General features: G+C 52.6%; 1 protein-coding gene across 7 annotated transcripts in view; it reads right to left on the bottom strand.

Moving 5' to 3' along the window:
- The window catches only part of MTMR4 (myotubularin related protein 4), a 49,817-nt gene that overhangs the window by 21,835 nt on the left and 14,438 nt on the right, over positions 1-13,544 (bottom strand). For 6 of the 7 annotated variants that reach the window (XM_015646787.2, XM_015646789.3, XM_015646790.3 and 3 more), the window contains 2 exons: positions 9,913-9,986; positions 2,237-2,326 (listed from right to left, as the gene is read on the bottom strand). In XM_015646787.2, coding sequence (XP_015502273.1) covers positions 2,237-2,326; positions 9,913-9,915 — 93 coding nt within the window. In that variant the 5' untranslated portion in view covers positions 9,916-9,986. Of the gene's footprint in view, positions 1-2,236; positions 2,327-4,558; positions 4,728-9,912; positions 9,987-13,544 lie in introns of those variants that run through there. The other variant, XM_015646786.2, reaches the window with a different exon arrangement.

The raw sequence follows: 13,544 nt of genomic DNA on the forward strand, positions 1-13,544 counted from the left end.
GCACTGATGGTCCCTGCTCTTTGGAGAGGGGAAGGCAGCCCTGGCACAAGAGGCATGGGAGGGACACGACTGCAGCACAGCTCAGAGAGAAGAGAGAAGTGCCCTGCACAGCTCCTGGAAGAGCCCAGTACCATGGGGAAGCACTGGAAGGGGCTGCCCAGGGAGGTGGTGGTGTCACCATCCCTGGAGGTGTCCAAGGAACAACTGGATGTGGCACTCAGTGCTCTGGGCTCGGTGACAACGTGGGGATGATCAGTGGATTTGATGGTCTTGGGGGTCTTTTCCAACTTCAGTGATTCTGGGATTCTGTGAGTGACCAGAAGCCTCTGGGCCAGGGCAGTGTCACCTCTGTGATCCTGCTGTGCCATTTAAACATGGAGGGCCCTCAGCAGCCCATGAGACTCAGCAGTACCATCCAGGTAAGCAGATGAACCAAAATTGTACCCAGTTCCTGCTAAGAAAGCTCTCAGGGATTCTCTGTGTATAGTTATTTATATGACTGAGGAAGCTTGTCCTGATTAAACTGCAAGAGAGCTTCATTAAAGTTACCTGTATTCAATTTTTTAAAAATATTTCCATAATCAAGTGTCTGTTTTTCCCCATCAGTCTGGACATGTCACAGTTATTTTTAAAACAGGGGATCCTTGCAGACAGTCAAGTTTGACTTTTCTTATATTAAAAAAAAAAAGGCAGAACAGCCTAAAATTCACCAGGCCCCTTTGTCCTCAGCTGATCAGGCTCCTCCTGCTCCCTGAATGCAACCTACACCAGGTGATGTCGGTAACCAACTATGCAAAAAATGTCATGACAATTTATCATTTCAGCCAGAGCTGAAACCTGCCAGACAGGGCAGCTGATTACACAATTCATTACACTGTAATTAGTACAAGTCAGACCACCTTCTCTTTATTTCAAAGTTGTTTCTATGGCTTGAGTATAAAAACCTGAATTTCCTGGATTTCAGACTTCAAGTGACAACTGTACTGAGAACTTCTCCTTTCTTTGAACAAAAATAACCACCTTAGCCTGGCATCTGTCCGAACACTTTTGAAAAATATTAATTATTTGCCTAAGAGAATATCCTCTCTTTATTTCTGCAGTTGATTTCTGCACGCTTGCCAGAGCTGTTTTTATCTGGCATATGTCTCTCCTGCTTACGTGGCTCTTTCACACAGCAACAGAAGGGAGACAGAACAGCAAGGATAAGGCTGCAAGAACCAACGGAGAGGAATCCTGGAATAAACCAGCAGGTGCCTCAATACAGCTTGTTATCAACTGATCCTTCTAGAGTCCCAGGATCCTGGAATGGTTTGGGCTGGGAGTGACATCCCAACCCAGGCTCATCCAGTTCCACACCCTGCCATGGACAGAGATACCTTCCACCAGGCCAGGTTCCAAGCCCCATCCAAGCTGGCCTTGAACACTCTGTTTTACAATAAATTAACAATTTACTGAAGGCAAATTACCCTTGGGAGGGTTGAACTTTACTTCTCCACACAGCAAACTAAGGCAGTGTCTGCTCTTCTCCAGAAGTCTCAGCTCAGAGCTGCCTCAGCAGCTTCAGCCCCCCAAAGCCACAGCCCTGACCCTGCACAACTCTCCAGCCTGTGGCTGCTCCTTCAAGCCAGCAGCTCTCGGTCCTTGCTTTCCCCAGCACTGTTTGCCAAGGCAGTGACAGTGTCAGAACAAACTCCAACACTGCAGCAGCAAGAACAAGGTGAGCCTGGCTCCAGCCCCAGGAGGAGGACAACGAGCACTGGATGCTGTTAAGGAAGCAATGATTCTCAGGAGGGAATGCTGCCCTTGCTGCACAGCAGCAACAGCACTTGGGGCCCTTCCCAGGGTTTTCTGCAGCAGGAGGCTGGCTCCATATGGAGGTTTCCTCTTCCAGCCACCGTGCAGCAGGAAAACGCCAGGAGCAAAGTGTTTGAGGGGAGAGCAAGAGTGCAGCTGCACGCTGTGGCTGCACAGAGCACGGCCCCCACGTTCCCCCTGTCCCAGGAACCTCCCTGCATTCAGGCTGCAGGGCTGGGCAGGCAGCAGCACATTCCCACCCAGGGCTGGCCGTGCCCTGCAGCAGCTCCAGGGGTTGGGAACATGCACAGGGACCTGTGCCCCGAATGTGCCCCCAGCACCGGCCTGCCCACGGCCTCCAGGATGTACTGGGCTGGAGAGCTGCTCTGCAGAGTCCAGCCTGCCACATCCCAGAGCTGTTCCAGTGTTTTTACTTCCTTACCTGCAGAGACTCCTCCTCCTTTATGAGCTCCTTCGGGGGGAACAAGTCCTTGGCCTGGATGTACTCCAAACTGGGAGGGCCTTCCTCACCCTGCATTGCAAACAGAGCACACAGTCAGTCAGCCTCAGCCAGCACATGCTGTGAAAGCCAAAAACTGAAGCTGCTGGATACTCTTGGCACCCCAGGAACCTGGGGATACCTGTGCATGGAAATGCCTGTTCTGCTTTCGTACCCCAGCAGCTCCTCTGGCTGCTGCAGAGTGCCCACAGCACAGTGGAATGCTGAAGCCTCCAAGCCCTGCCTCTCCCAGCTGAACGGTGTTTGGAAAGCCAAGCAGACACACCTTGGCCACAGAGGACTGATGTGACAGTAACTTGTCACATCAGCTGTTCCCATTACCTGCTCCATGACACCACAGCAAACACACCATGACACAGAGGGTTTCCATCTACAGTCCAGTGTCAGCCTACTCTTCCTGCTCTTAAAGAACTGCTTTGTTTTGGGAGTTTTCATTTTCACTTTCACACCAAAAAAATCTGGGAAGAGCCTGAATTTTCTGGAGGAGAAGATACAATTGTGAACAACCTACAACCCTACAACAACTGCATCCCAGTGCACATAGTTCACAAGAGGCACTACTGACTGGTGCCAGCACCGAGCCCAAGGCAGCTGGACATGTCCAGCCTGCTAAGATGGACACTCCAGAAAACCCACAGAGGCCTCAGGATGGTCTGAGAGGTCACACGGAACCTGCACATGCCGTTCTTGACAAGTGGAGTGTTCAGTTTGGAACATGAGAATCTTCACTCACTCATCCAATCATAGTATCCTGAGCAGGAAGGGATAAGGATCATCAGGTCCCACTCCTGGCCCTGCACAGGACACCCCAAATCCCACCAAGTGTCTCAGTGCATTGTCCCAATGCTCCTTGAGCTCTGGCGTGAACTCTTGGTGCAAATTTTCACCAGCCCTCACCCAGGCCGTGTCACATCACTGACTTGCTGCCCAAAGAAGTGCCAGTTCTGACATTCAGCTGCAGATGCTCACCACTGGGAGTCCAGGATGGTGCTAACTCCACATATATTTGGTGTGGGAATGTTTTCTTCAGAAGGCTGCTTACCCTCTAGCTCTAGGCTCTAGCATTTACCAGGAAACACTGTGTTCTGTAAGCACTGAGTAATATTTTAAAATGACATACTTCTGGATATGTCACCCAAGCCAGAATCCCAATTTCAGCCTGAAGAAAGGAGATCCCAATCCTTCTGGCTCAGGAATATTTAAAATGATGCTGAATCCTCTCGTGTTACTGACAGAGGCTGAGCACCTGCAGGAACAGCCTGGCCTGAGGTAAGGTGCTCCCTAGGCAGGGGCAGCCAGACCCTTCCCACCCCACATCCAAGGAATCTGCACACATGTAACATGCTGTTAGAGCCTTCATAAAACTCAGAGGCAGCCCCAGCTGGAGGCAAAGGCACTGCCCCTGTCACCACGCTGTGAGGGACACAGGGCACACCCCGGCTCCAGCAGCAGCTGATGCTCACTGGGGACCACGGGGGGGGCTCACTCCAGCCCAGGAGAGCACAAAGGGAAGGTGTGTGCCCGCGTGTCGGTGTGGCAGCCAGGAAGCAGAGATCCTCTGCCATCATCACTGTGCAGCTTGCAGAGAAATCCCAGAGAGCAGCAGGAACTGGAACAGGGCAGCCTGAGCTCTCCACCCGCCTGGGTGTCCTTGAGTCCCTCCTCACCTGCGGCACAGGGCGGGCAGAGGCTGAGCATCCCCTTCTGCCACAGCCCAGCCCCGGGTACCGGCAGGGTGGGGGTCAGCACCCTGCTCTCTTCACAAGCCTCCTGAAGCCCTCAGAGCCCATATGGCCAGGAGTGGCCTGGGGGATGAGGGTGGGTCTGCAGGAAGGGTCAGAGCAGCAAACCCCCTCTCCTGGAGGTATAAAAGGCACGGAGCACAGGCCCCCTGTCAGGGTCCTGCACAGCCGCAGCCAGGGAGGGGGCGCGGGGCTCTGCGGGGCTCGGCTGCTCTCACAGGATAATTGCCCAGCTCCAGGCAGGGCACAGAGCCTGTGGGGCCCAGCACAGTGACCGGGGCCTGCCGGGGCTCAGCCTCACTGCTGTGCCCTTGGGCCCGGCCAGGGTAGCAGGGACGGCCCCGGTGTCCTCCGGCAGCATGCGGGAGCTGGGAGAGGGGGATCCCCGTTCTGCCCCCGCAGATCCAGAGGATGCCTCCACCAGCATGTGAGATGGAGAGCGCGGCTGGCTTTCGGCTCTGCTTCCATGGAGGAGAGAAGGGGTATAAAAAGCAGCACTTACAAAGCAGTTGAGCATGGAGCAGGAGACGCGGCCTGGCAGACTCATGTTCATTTCCCGAGGCGGCAGCAGGGCCGGGCAGGCACAAGCAGCATCTCCTCCCTCCGGCTGCGAGCTGCGGCCCCGGCACTGCGGCAGCGTCCCCGCTCCGCCGGGAAGGGCAGGAGCATCCCGGCCGCCGGCGGCCCGAGCAGGTGCCGCTGCCGCCGCCGCTGACAATGGAGGGAGGGCGGGCGGAGGACGGGCAGACTCCACCTCCCTCCCAGGGCCGCCGAGCCCGGCTCTGCCATCTGAGCGTCTCCGCCACGGGCGAGACAGAAAATGGAGCGGGTGGAGGGATGGCGGGGCCGCGGGCACGGGCTCCTCGGCTGGGAGCGGCATTCCCGGCGCTGCTGCTGCCGACACCTGCCTCCTGCCGCAGGTATTGTACTGAACAATAGCGGGAAGGCGGCTCCGTGCAGCGGCACCGCGCCCTCTGCCCCGGGCCCCCCACCCATCCTGGCACCAAGCCCTTCACCCATCCCTGCACCCCGGCACGGAACCTTCTGCCACGACCCCACAGCAGCACTGACCCCTCCACCCCAATGCCGAGCCCCCAGCCCCGGCTCTGCTCCCAGCTCAGCCAGGACCTGCCACTGCAGCCCTGAGCCCGCTACTCTCCTGTAGCCCTCTGTGCCTGGACAGGGAGATGAGGATAAAAGGGCTGTCCTGCTTTATCTCTCCTCTCGCTGACCCCTTGGACACTCGGCTCCCGTTGGCAGTGCTCAGACACAGGGTAAGGTGGGGAACCAAGCTGTGGCTGAGCACCCACCTCCCCACCCCAGCCCCTTACAAGCTCACCTTTACTACCTGCTGTTCATGGAGCCCAGGAGCAAACTGCTCCCAGGTCACAGCCTATCCCAGGAACCACAGGAGCCTGGGCAAGCCCATCTCCATTTCTAGCATCAGCTGCTGCTAAACCAGGACATGCCCCCATCACTGAACCAGAGGGAGAATCTCTTTGTTAAGATGCAAAATTAAAACCTGACCATCAGTCCCCAATGATTCAAATCTCAATGGCTCAAATCACACCAGCTTTTTGCTCCCAGAACACAAATCCAAACAGAGCACAGCCTGTAGCCATTGAGCTCCTCTTAGATCTGTTTGCCCCAAAGACACCACAGACAGCTCTCCCCAGCAATACCAATGGGATCTCAAAGGGTTTTTCTTGAGTCACATAAAAAACTTCAGCATTTCTCTGCAAAATTGTTCAGGGTTAGACTATTCAGAGCTGCCTCAGCTAAAGGGACAGCTTTGTGACACCCAGACATGCTGCCCACTGTCACTCGCAGAGCAAAATTCAGTTCCATGAGCTCCCTTCCTAACAAAACAATCCCATGGACTCATGGTTACACCAGCTTTACTACTTAGGATAAAAGAAGAACGCATAGCCACGCCTGGAGATAAGCCATGAAATCCCATTTCACCCCTGCTCTGCCCCACTACCATTTACATGGAGCACAGTGGGTGGATAACAGGCATTACTCATCCTTGGGGTACCTGAACCAGCTGGCACCCACAAACCAAAATACAGGTACAGATAGTTAAGGACACAAACAGAGGGTTACACATAAGGACAGAGGGTTAAGGATGAGGTTACGGATTTGTCTTGGCCAAATGTAAGTGACAGGAGAGGTGCCATGCTCCCTGCAGGTGACCTTTGCCTGGGACACTGGAGAGAATGCTGAGGAACCAGAGCAGCTGAAGGAACCTTTTATACTGGAGAGAAAGTGTGGCTATAAACATTGTAAAGCCAATATTTATTATTTTTCTGACATGTATCGGGGAAAAACAACACAGCACGTCTGGGGAACAGCTGAAGTCCGGGAGTCTCTTGGGTGGAGTGTGAGCACACTTTGCTCTTGAGTGCACACAGCACAAGACCAGAGTTTATTAACACACAAAAACACAGTCAAGGTAGGTAAGAGGTTTGCTCCAACCCACAGTGAAATTTTTATGGCCAAGGCTCAGTTCAGGGCCTGGCACAGGGATTGTTTGCAGAAAGACCTTTGTAAACCCCCTAAGCTGCAGCTGTGCAGAGTTAAAGGGCTGCTTGTCAGATCAGTACTCTGAATTTCCAACCTAAGCTGACTGAACATCCACAAATAGAACTTCTGTTTTCACTGAAGTATTTTTGCACTTTTAGTATCAGAAAAAGATTCACACATGACTTAGAAACTTCTGCCCAAGCACTGAGCCTGGTGCGGAGCAGAAACCTTGCTCTGAAGTTCAGTGGCTTCACAGACTTTCAAGAGGAACTTGATTTGATTCTGCTTTCACTTCCTTTAAGAGTTCCCAAAATACTTGCCCTCCTTTCCCTCCAGTGACTCAGGCAAAGGCAGGAGTGGTGCTGGGCAGCCCAGCACAGGACTGCAGAGTACTCCAGGCTCCTTAGCTGGCTTAGCCAGGGGGATTTCCTAAACGCCACCTCTGATGCCTCCCCAGCTGGGCTCTGTTCCACTGTCACACACCACTGAGGAAGAGAAGGTTATTTCACAGAACTGGGCTCCTCTGAGTGTTCTCCGTGTGCGTGTTCATGTAGGCAGAGAGAGAAACCTCCCTCCTCATCTCCCAACCACCATTCCAAGTATTTCTCAATTCTGAGGAAGAAGAGCTGAATAGAACGTGGGCAGTGTGTTCTTAAGGGCAGCTGGCAGTGACTCGTCCCTTTTCCCTTCCCACTAGAACTGCCCACTGTTCCTGTGCTGCTCCTCTCACCCCTCCAGGCATCCCTGGATCCACACTGCAGGTAAACAACTTGCAGCCTTCTCCTGAAGGTCCCAGAAGGGATTTGGAGGCTTGGAGATGCCCCAGGGCTTGGCAAAGATAGGACTTGCACTCAAGGGCCCATCCTGCAGCCTCCAAAGGAGATGATATTCCCTATGGAGACACACCTGCATGCACCAGGAGCCCAGCCTGCAGCACAGGGTTCACAGGGAACATCTGGCCCCACTTGCCCAAGGAATCTGCACTGGGAGCATGGGACAGGTGTCAGGATGCTGAAATCTCTCTCGTGGTCTGGAGCCAGTCAGCATCCTGAAATGAATAATTTTGCCAGTGGCTGGTCCAGCTTTCTGCAAGTTTGGGAAAGTGTGGGCCAGGGAGCAGGTAATTCCCACCTGGCCAGGTCCCATCAAACCCAAACCATTCCATGATTCTAAGAGAAAAACTGGTCCCATTCACTGCAGGGAGCTGCCAGCACAACCTGACTCAGCCTTCCACAGACATGTACACCCTTCCCAACCCTGGCACAGCTTTAGCCTCTATTTCTTTTTGGCATCACAAATAAAATTACTCTCTCCTTAGGCAGAAGGCACCACACCCATCCCTTCTATAGATTAGGGTGGGCTTTTCCTCTCCCCAGCACAGGGCACCACCCCACAGATGGAGGGGAGGGAAGGCAAGGGCTGGCAGAAATCTGCATGCACAGCCGTGTCCCTGGTAGCACTGACACTGCACAGACTGCCCTGATCCGCCTCCAGCTGGAGAAAACCGACACAAAAATTGGCAGGAGGAGGTGACTGCCCTGGGAAGGGAATTCCAGGACATGAGAAGCAAGCCAGCAGGAGCCAGGGAAGCTCTGTCTGACAGCCAGGGGCTCCAGCAGCAGAGGGGCCATCAGGATACTCTACTTTAGATCCTTCCAGCTCTGAATATTTATTTTCAGTGAAGACCAAGCTAGGAACTGGTTATCTAGATTTTTTTTTCCAGGTGAGATGGGGAAGAGAGAGACTCGCATCATTTATCTTGTTCTAAAAGTTAAAATTTACTCTCTCTCTGCCTTGCAGATACCCACATTGCCTAACAAAATGCTGTGTGTAACTACTAGAGCTGAGAGCTCCACTCATGCAGAGAGCACATTTCCTTTCCTATTCCAGTAGTTAACAAAACACATCGGGGTCAATCCCTCAGTAGACATCACCATTTCCTCGAGCACTCTGCCAGATTTTTATCTTTTATTTTTTTCTAACATGTTTAGCCAAAATTTTCATGTTCTCAATCTGAATTTCCAGCCCTTTGTCTCTGCAGCTCTCCTCAGCACCCCTTCCCCCACAACACCACGAAGCTGGTGCTGATCCATGTCACTGCAGCAAGTTCAGGCTCTGCCCACCCACAGCCCTCATGCAAATCACCCCCTTCAAACTACCCCACTCAGGACACTCTCAGCAGATCTTGCAACATTCCCAGTCTCCAGCTTTTTTCCTCCCAGCAGATCCCTTATATTTTGGGTTATTTCTTGCTGGAGGCATTAGAGGCCCTTTATCTGAGTTTATCAGCAATCTGGCTGCTTTGGATGTGGTTCAGATTCTTTGCTACCACATTTTTCTGTGACTAATTCTTGTGAAATTTCTGCTCCTTTGGTGGCACCAGAGCTGTTATTAACATGGTGTGAAATCCCTCATTGAGAGGCGACAGAAGAACACAATGAGAAGAGTTTTAAAGAAAAAATAAATCAGTAAGCCACAAAAACTGGATGACTATGTCAGTAGTTCAGGGAGACAGAAGGGGGTTCCAGTCTTATTTACTTTTTTTCCCAATATATTCCAATAAGAGGTTTAGGGGTAAATGTATCCTATTAGCAGCATCTTGATGACAGTGATAAATCCTCTCTATTATGGTATATAATACACAATACTGTTCCATTCTTCTTGTTCATTCTTGTATTTCTTCTCCTGCATTTAGCAGCAGTACAAGATCTGGACACACAAAGAACAAGACCACCCATAGAGGAAAGAGACAGACCAGAATCATGGAATCATTAGGGTTGGAAAAGCTCTCTAAGACCATGGAGTCCAACCATCCCCAAAGCACTGCCAAGACCACCCCTGCCCCATGTCCCCAAGTGCCACCTCCACAGAGCTGTTAAACCCCTCCAGGCACAGGGACACCAACTCTGCCCTGGGCAGCTGTGCCAGGGCTGGACAGCACTTTCAGTATGAAATGTCCCCAAAATCCCCCCTGAGCTCCCCTGGCCCAGCCTGAGGCCGCTCCCTCTCCTCCTGTCCCTGTTCCCTGGCAGCACAGCCCGACCCCCCCACTGTCCCCTCCTGCCAGGGACTTGTGCAGAGCCACAAGGGCCCCCTGAGCTCCTTTTCTCCAGGCTGAGCCCCTTCCCAGCTCCCTCAGCCCCTTCCCAGCTCCCTCAGCCCCTTCCCAGCTCCCTCAGCCCCTTCCCAGCTCCCTCAGCCCCTTCCCAGCTCTCTCAGCCCCTCCTGGGCTCCAGCCCCTTCCCAGCTCCGTTCCCTGCCCTGGACACGCTCCAGCCCCTCAATGTCCATCGCTGGACAGGACAGAGAGGAAATAGGACACGGACTCACCATCCTCAGACACCGTCCAAACCCTCCTGGTTCAATCACAGCTCAGCCTCTTCTTGTTCCTCCACAAGTCTCACCTGCAGCAAAGAAGAAACAACCCAGAGCAGAAATTTAACTTATACAAATTTAGTTAAGAAGTTTAATTTACAGGAATGTGCTCCAGTGTGAACATAGAGGGGGAAAAAATCAAGACCCCCAAGGCCAGTGCCCAGTCTGTACCCATCCCTGCCAACCTCTGTTTTGTGCCCTTTCCAAGAGCTGCTGGAAACCAGATTCAGCATCAGGGGGAGACACCAAATTCCTTTGGTCACTTGCTAACACAGCACCCAGGACTTGTCACATAAGCACACAGCAGCCTGTGCCCCACAAGCCACACAAACAAAACCCACACCTCAGGGGAACACAGGAGAGAGCTGAAGGAAAACAGATTTGGTCATTGTGGTTCAAGGACCTGGGGAAGATCCTTCACAGGGAACCTGAGTGTTTGGAGATCATTGTAGAGGAAAACACCTCTAAATCCAGTTGGGTCCTGCCTGGAAGGTGAGGCAGGATGCAAACACTCCAAGTACCAGGAAAAACCAGCACCTCCTTCTGCCAGCTTTGCTCCACTTGAGGGACATTACAGGAGGCATCTGAGGGAAAAGTCAAGCAGCCAGGCTTGAACAAGGTCCTGCTCCAAGATCTTTTCCAACAGGACCAGATGCTCCCACCGGTGATTCTGGGATCTCCATGGAAGAAGAGACCCTTCCTCAAAGTTTTCAGGTGTCTCCAATAAAAGATCAGTTGATCACCAACATCTCTCTGGTCTGCCCACATTTTGCCTCTGCTGTGCTCTTCCAGCCCCACAGAGGGGATGGAATTACCCACAGTTAAACACTGGCACCAGGGATGGGCTCAGCCCTGGGCACTCCTGTCCTGGTACCACTCACCTGCCTCAGCAGCCAATAATTTTAACCTTTCTCCTCCTCAGGTGAAATACAAATGCCAACAAATGCACAACTGGAGATTATCTAAACATCTCCCACAACACACCCCAGCTGGGAATCCCCCTCCTTCCGCCACTCAGGAATTGTGTTGGCTACAGAAGAGCTCTGAATACCTGCCCAAGGCTTTCCTTTGCTCAGAGATTTCCTTCCCAGCCCAGAATTAAGTCAGGTTTGACACCCACACATCAGAAGGCCAAGCTGAATGCCAGCACTGAGGAGTCATTGCTGAGATGTGATTCCCACAGTGAGGCAGCTGCTCCCACAACGCTCCTGCCGTGCCACACTGAATCATGTTGGAATCCTTATCCTTGGCCTTTCAAGTCATCTCTCACATCCTGCCATGCACTCGACAGGAAAGGACAGGAGAAAGGAATGGGAGGTCAGAAAGGACTCCAGACCTGTGCAATTTATCTCTACATTTACTTCTTATCTTTATGGGGTCATGGAGCTGCCCTGAGGGCTGGAGACCCTCTGTGCTGGAGCCAGGCAGGGAGAGCTGGGGGTGCTCACCTGTAGAGGAGAAGGCTCCAGAGAGACCTCAGAGACCCTTCCAGTGCCTAAAGGGGCTCCAAGAGACCTGGAGGGGGACTTTGGTCAAGGGATGGAAGCACAGAACAAGGAGGAATGGCTTCCCACTGCCAGAGGGCAGGGATAGACGGGATAGTGGGAAGGAATTGTTTCCTAGGAGGCTGTTGAGGCCCTGGCACAGGTGCCCAGAGAAGCTGGGGCTGCCCCTGGATCCCTGGAAGTGTCCAAGGCCAGGCTGGACAGGGTTTAGATCACCCTGGGATAGTGGAAGGTGTCCCTGCCATGGCAGGGGATAGAATGAAATGGTCTGTAAGGTCTCTTCCAACCCAAATCATTCTATAATATTATCTTACATTTAAAAGCAGATCACCAAGTTCCAGGAAAGTATGAAAAAACCCACCCACACTGGGAATCAAATTTCCCGTGAAAAAAGAGCCAAATACTGCATTGTCACCCTTCAAACCCAGATCAGTCTTGCTCTTTTGAACTATAAAAGCCTTTTTCCCACTATTTAGCAAATGATCTCGTATCAGATTCCACAGAGGAAAGAGCCTCCAGCAGGTGGCACCAGGAGTCACGACCGGCTGGTGACTTACCAGTGACATGAGAAGCACAATTAGTTTGTGGGGAAGAAAGGGAAGAAAAATGTTAAATATGCTTTTTTCACTAAATCTGAAGATACCCGAGTTATTGACAACACTGAACAAACTGTCCCTGCAGTGTGTTTTGTACCAATGTATCCAATCACTGCTAATGGCCAGTGCAGTTTCTCAGCCCATTTCAGGTCAGAAGCTGGGGGTGGCCACCGGCTATGCCAAGGTGGAGGCTGATGCTACAGAATTAAATGAAGAGGGGACCAGGGACAGAGAAAGCCAAGACAAAAAGGATGGCACTGGAAAGAAGGTAAAAGAGAACAATGGCCTTTCAAACACAGATGGAATCACTGAATCACGAAATGCTTTGGGTTGAAAGGGACCTTAAAACTCATCTTATTGCAGCCCCTGCCATGGGCAAGACCATGCTCCAAGCCCTATCCAACCTGGCCTTGGACACTTCCAGGGACCCAGGGCCTGCCCACCCTCCCAGAGACTAATTCCTTCCCAATATATCTAACCTAAATTTCCTCTCTGATTGAACCCATTCCTCTTTGTCCTGTCCCTGGTTTCTGGCTGCCATTGCCAGTGCACACTGATAGCTGATGTTGAGTTTTTTCACCCCCAAGTCACCCCAAAGCCCAGAGCCTCAGGCTGTTGGGCAGTCACAGGCAGAGCATGGGGCCAGCAGCTCCCCATCACTCCCTGGAGGGAGGCACAGGACAGTACTGGTGCTGCTGGTGGGGCTGGTGAGGTGATGCCACCTGACACACCTGGGCTGGGGGAAGTAGAGAAAAGAACTCACTTCTCTTGAGTATTTTTATAGCCTGTAACCTCCTCTGGAACTCTGAGTCTGGGAGACAAACCCTCAGATAATAACACCATGTCAGAGTTGAGAACACTCGTAAAACCCCTCATTTGTTCTCCTGTAGCCTCCTGCTCATGTGACACTTCCTTATGCAACCACACTGCTGCCTCCAGGGATCTTTGCCCCTTCTGGTGAGGAACAGAGGGGCAGGGACTGGAGCAGTGTCTGGAAACCTCTGTCCCTGTTCCTTGCAGATGGTGGAAGAGGCTGCTGGAAGAACCTGGCCAGGACTAAGCTCTGCCTGCATCCTCCACAATGCTCAGCCTCGGTGCTGGCCAGACTGTCACACACACCTGGAAAGAACTGCTCCTTTTCCAAACTGCAGCTCTGGACTGCAACATCCAGGTCCCCTCTTAGCAATCCTGGCAATCCAAGCCAGGATGAGCCAGGAACTGGTAACTGCAGCAATCCCCACAAACAACTGGTCTGTCAAAACCCAGGAGAATCATTCCCTCTCCCTCTGCCTCCCCAGGTCTCATGGAGATGCCACAAAAGCACAGAGCTGTGAATTTACAGAAACCTCTGAAAAAAGCTGAAATCCTGCCTCCAGCACAGTGGGATTAACACCGGTGAGCTGGGCATCGGGAACAGGGAATAATGAGGAACAGCACCTGCCCCCTGCCATCACCTGCCAGCACAGCACGGAGCAGGGATCCGGAG

Source organism: Parus major, chromosome 19 (genome assembly GCF_001522545.3).
Source record: "Parus major isolate Abel chromosome 19, Parus_major1.1, whole genome shotgun sequence".
Lineage (NCBI taxonomy): Eukaryota > Metazoa > Chordata > Aves > Passeriformes > Paridae > Parus > Parus major.